This window comes from Monopterus albus, unplaced genomic scaffold (assembly GCF_001952655.1).
Source record: "Monopterus albus unplaced genomic scaffold, M_albus_1.0 scaffold58.1, whole genome shotgun sequence".
NCBI lineage: Eukaryota > Metazoa > Chordata > Actinopteri > Synbranchiformes > Synbranchidae > Monopterus > Monopterus albus.
The window spans coordinates 2,929,361-2,930,787 of record NW_018127938.1 but is presented as its reverse complement, the minus strand read 5'-3'; the positions used below and the strand labels follow the sequence as shown (position 1 = coordinate 2,930,787).

At 38.3% G+C, this 1,427-nt stretch overlaps 1 protein-coding gene across 1 annotated transcript in view; it reads right to left on the bottom strand.

The window, feature by feature from the left end:
- ano8b (anoctamin 8b) overlaps positions 1-1,427 on the bottom strand; it is a 16,856-nt gene that overhangs the window by 10,128 nt on the left and 5,301 nt on the right. The window contains exon 4 of the mRNA XM_020602825.1: positions 497-635. Coding sequence (XP_020458481.1) covers positions 497-635 — 139 coding nt within the window. The remainder of the gene's footprint in view (positions 1-496; positions 636-1,427) is intronic.

The following is a 1,427-nucleotide window of genomic DNA, read 5'->3' as shown; positions in this document are numbered from 1 at the left end:
CAAGAACAGGCTTAATGATTAATTAGATGGAACATTGTGGGTGTGGTGTATGAATGTTAACACTTTGTAATAATTCTTTAGTATATTACTTGTGTGGTGTAGAAGATAATTATTTAAGAATGTAATTATGTAAGAATGTTAACACTCTGTAATAATTCTTTAGTATATTACTTGTGTGGTGTAGAAGATAATTATTTAAGAATGTAATTATGTAAGAATGTTAACAGTTATAATTTTTTAGTATATTACTTGTGTGGTGTAGAAGAGAATTATTTACTGCTTGCAAACCAATGATGGTAAGATGATGTCATGGGGTAGGACTGGATAAGTCTGACTTCTTCCTACTCCATTCAAGCATGTACTAGGTATAAGCACATTGATATTGGATTAGCATTTGTTGGATATGTGTAAAATTATGTGTGTTGTCATATCAACTGTCTTTGCATGCTTGAAAGAATAAATCAAATCAAATCAAAAATCAATCAATGATGCTCACCTGAGAGGTGAAGAAGCACAACTCGCTTTCAATGTTCTCGTAAATGTAGTCTTCCTCGCAGGAGAAGCTTCGTGTTCCTCCTCCAAACTCAGGCTTCACTGCTTTCCTCAGTCCCATCTCCTCAGCACCTCGTAACAAACTGCAGGACAAAGAAAAACCGGCTGGTAAAGAGACTGATAATTCATCTGCTTCAGAAATTAATTAATGCCAGGTATGATTGTTGAGCATTTGTGCAAAATAGTCAATTTTTACTGTTTTGATAACTGATCGATTTGTAAAAATTAAATGTCATAACCTATAGTTCCAACTTTGCTGTTTTTCTTTGTTTTCTTTTCATAGAAAAAAAATCTAATTGAAATTAATCAGTCAAAAAAATCCATGGAGTAATAAACCACTGCTAACTGCAGTCCTAAGAAATAAGAGCACAAACAGAAAACAGATGAATTAGCAGAGATGTCCTTGACAGTGTTAAAGCCATCTCAGCTCTCCTCTAATGCCTTAACCTCATCGCTCTCTTTCATCATCTTATTTCCCATCAGTCCCTCCTCCATGTCCTCTTTCTCCCTCCTCCTTTATCTCTTGCATCCTCCTTCACTCTTCATCCTTTTATCTTCTCCTTTGTGTCAAATATCCCCACCCCTCCCTGGTCCTCTATCCCCGCGTCCCTTTTTCCTCTCCTTCTGTCCTTCCTGGCGGCTTTGTGCTGAAAACGCGGTAATAATTCAACACCACACCCTCTGTTCCCAACAGGCTGACAGCTCACCTCTCTGCCATGTGAACATGTATGGATAGTGTATACACATAGAGAAATTCAGCCTAGGTGGGCTGGTACTATCCATCCTTCATGCAGCCTTATGCACATGGAGGAGCAGGACAGCGAAGTGCATTCAGCACTATGATGAATTACAGAAGGACTGTGGGGCGGAAGACT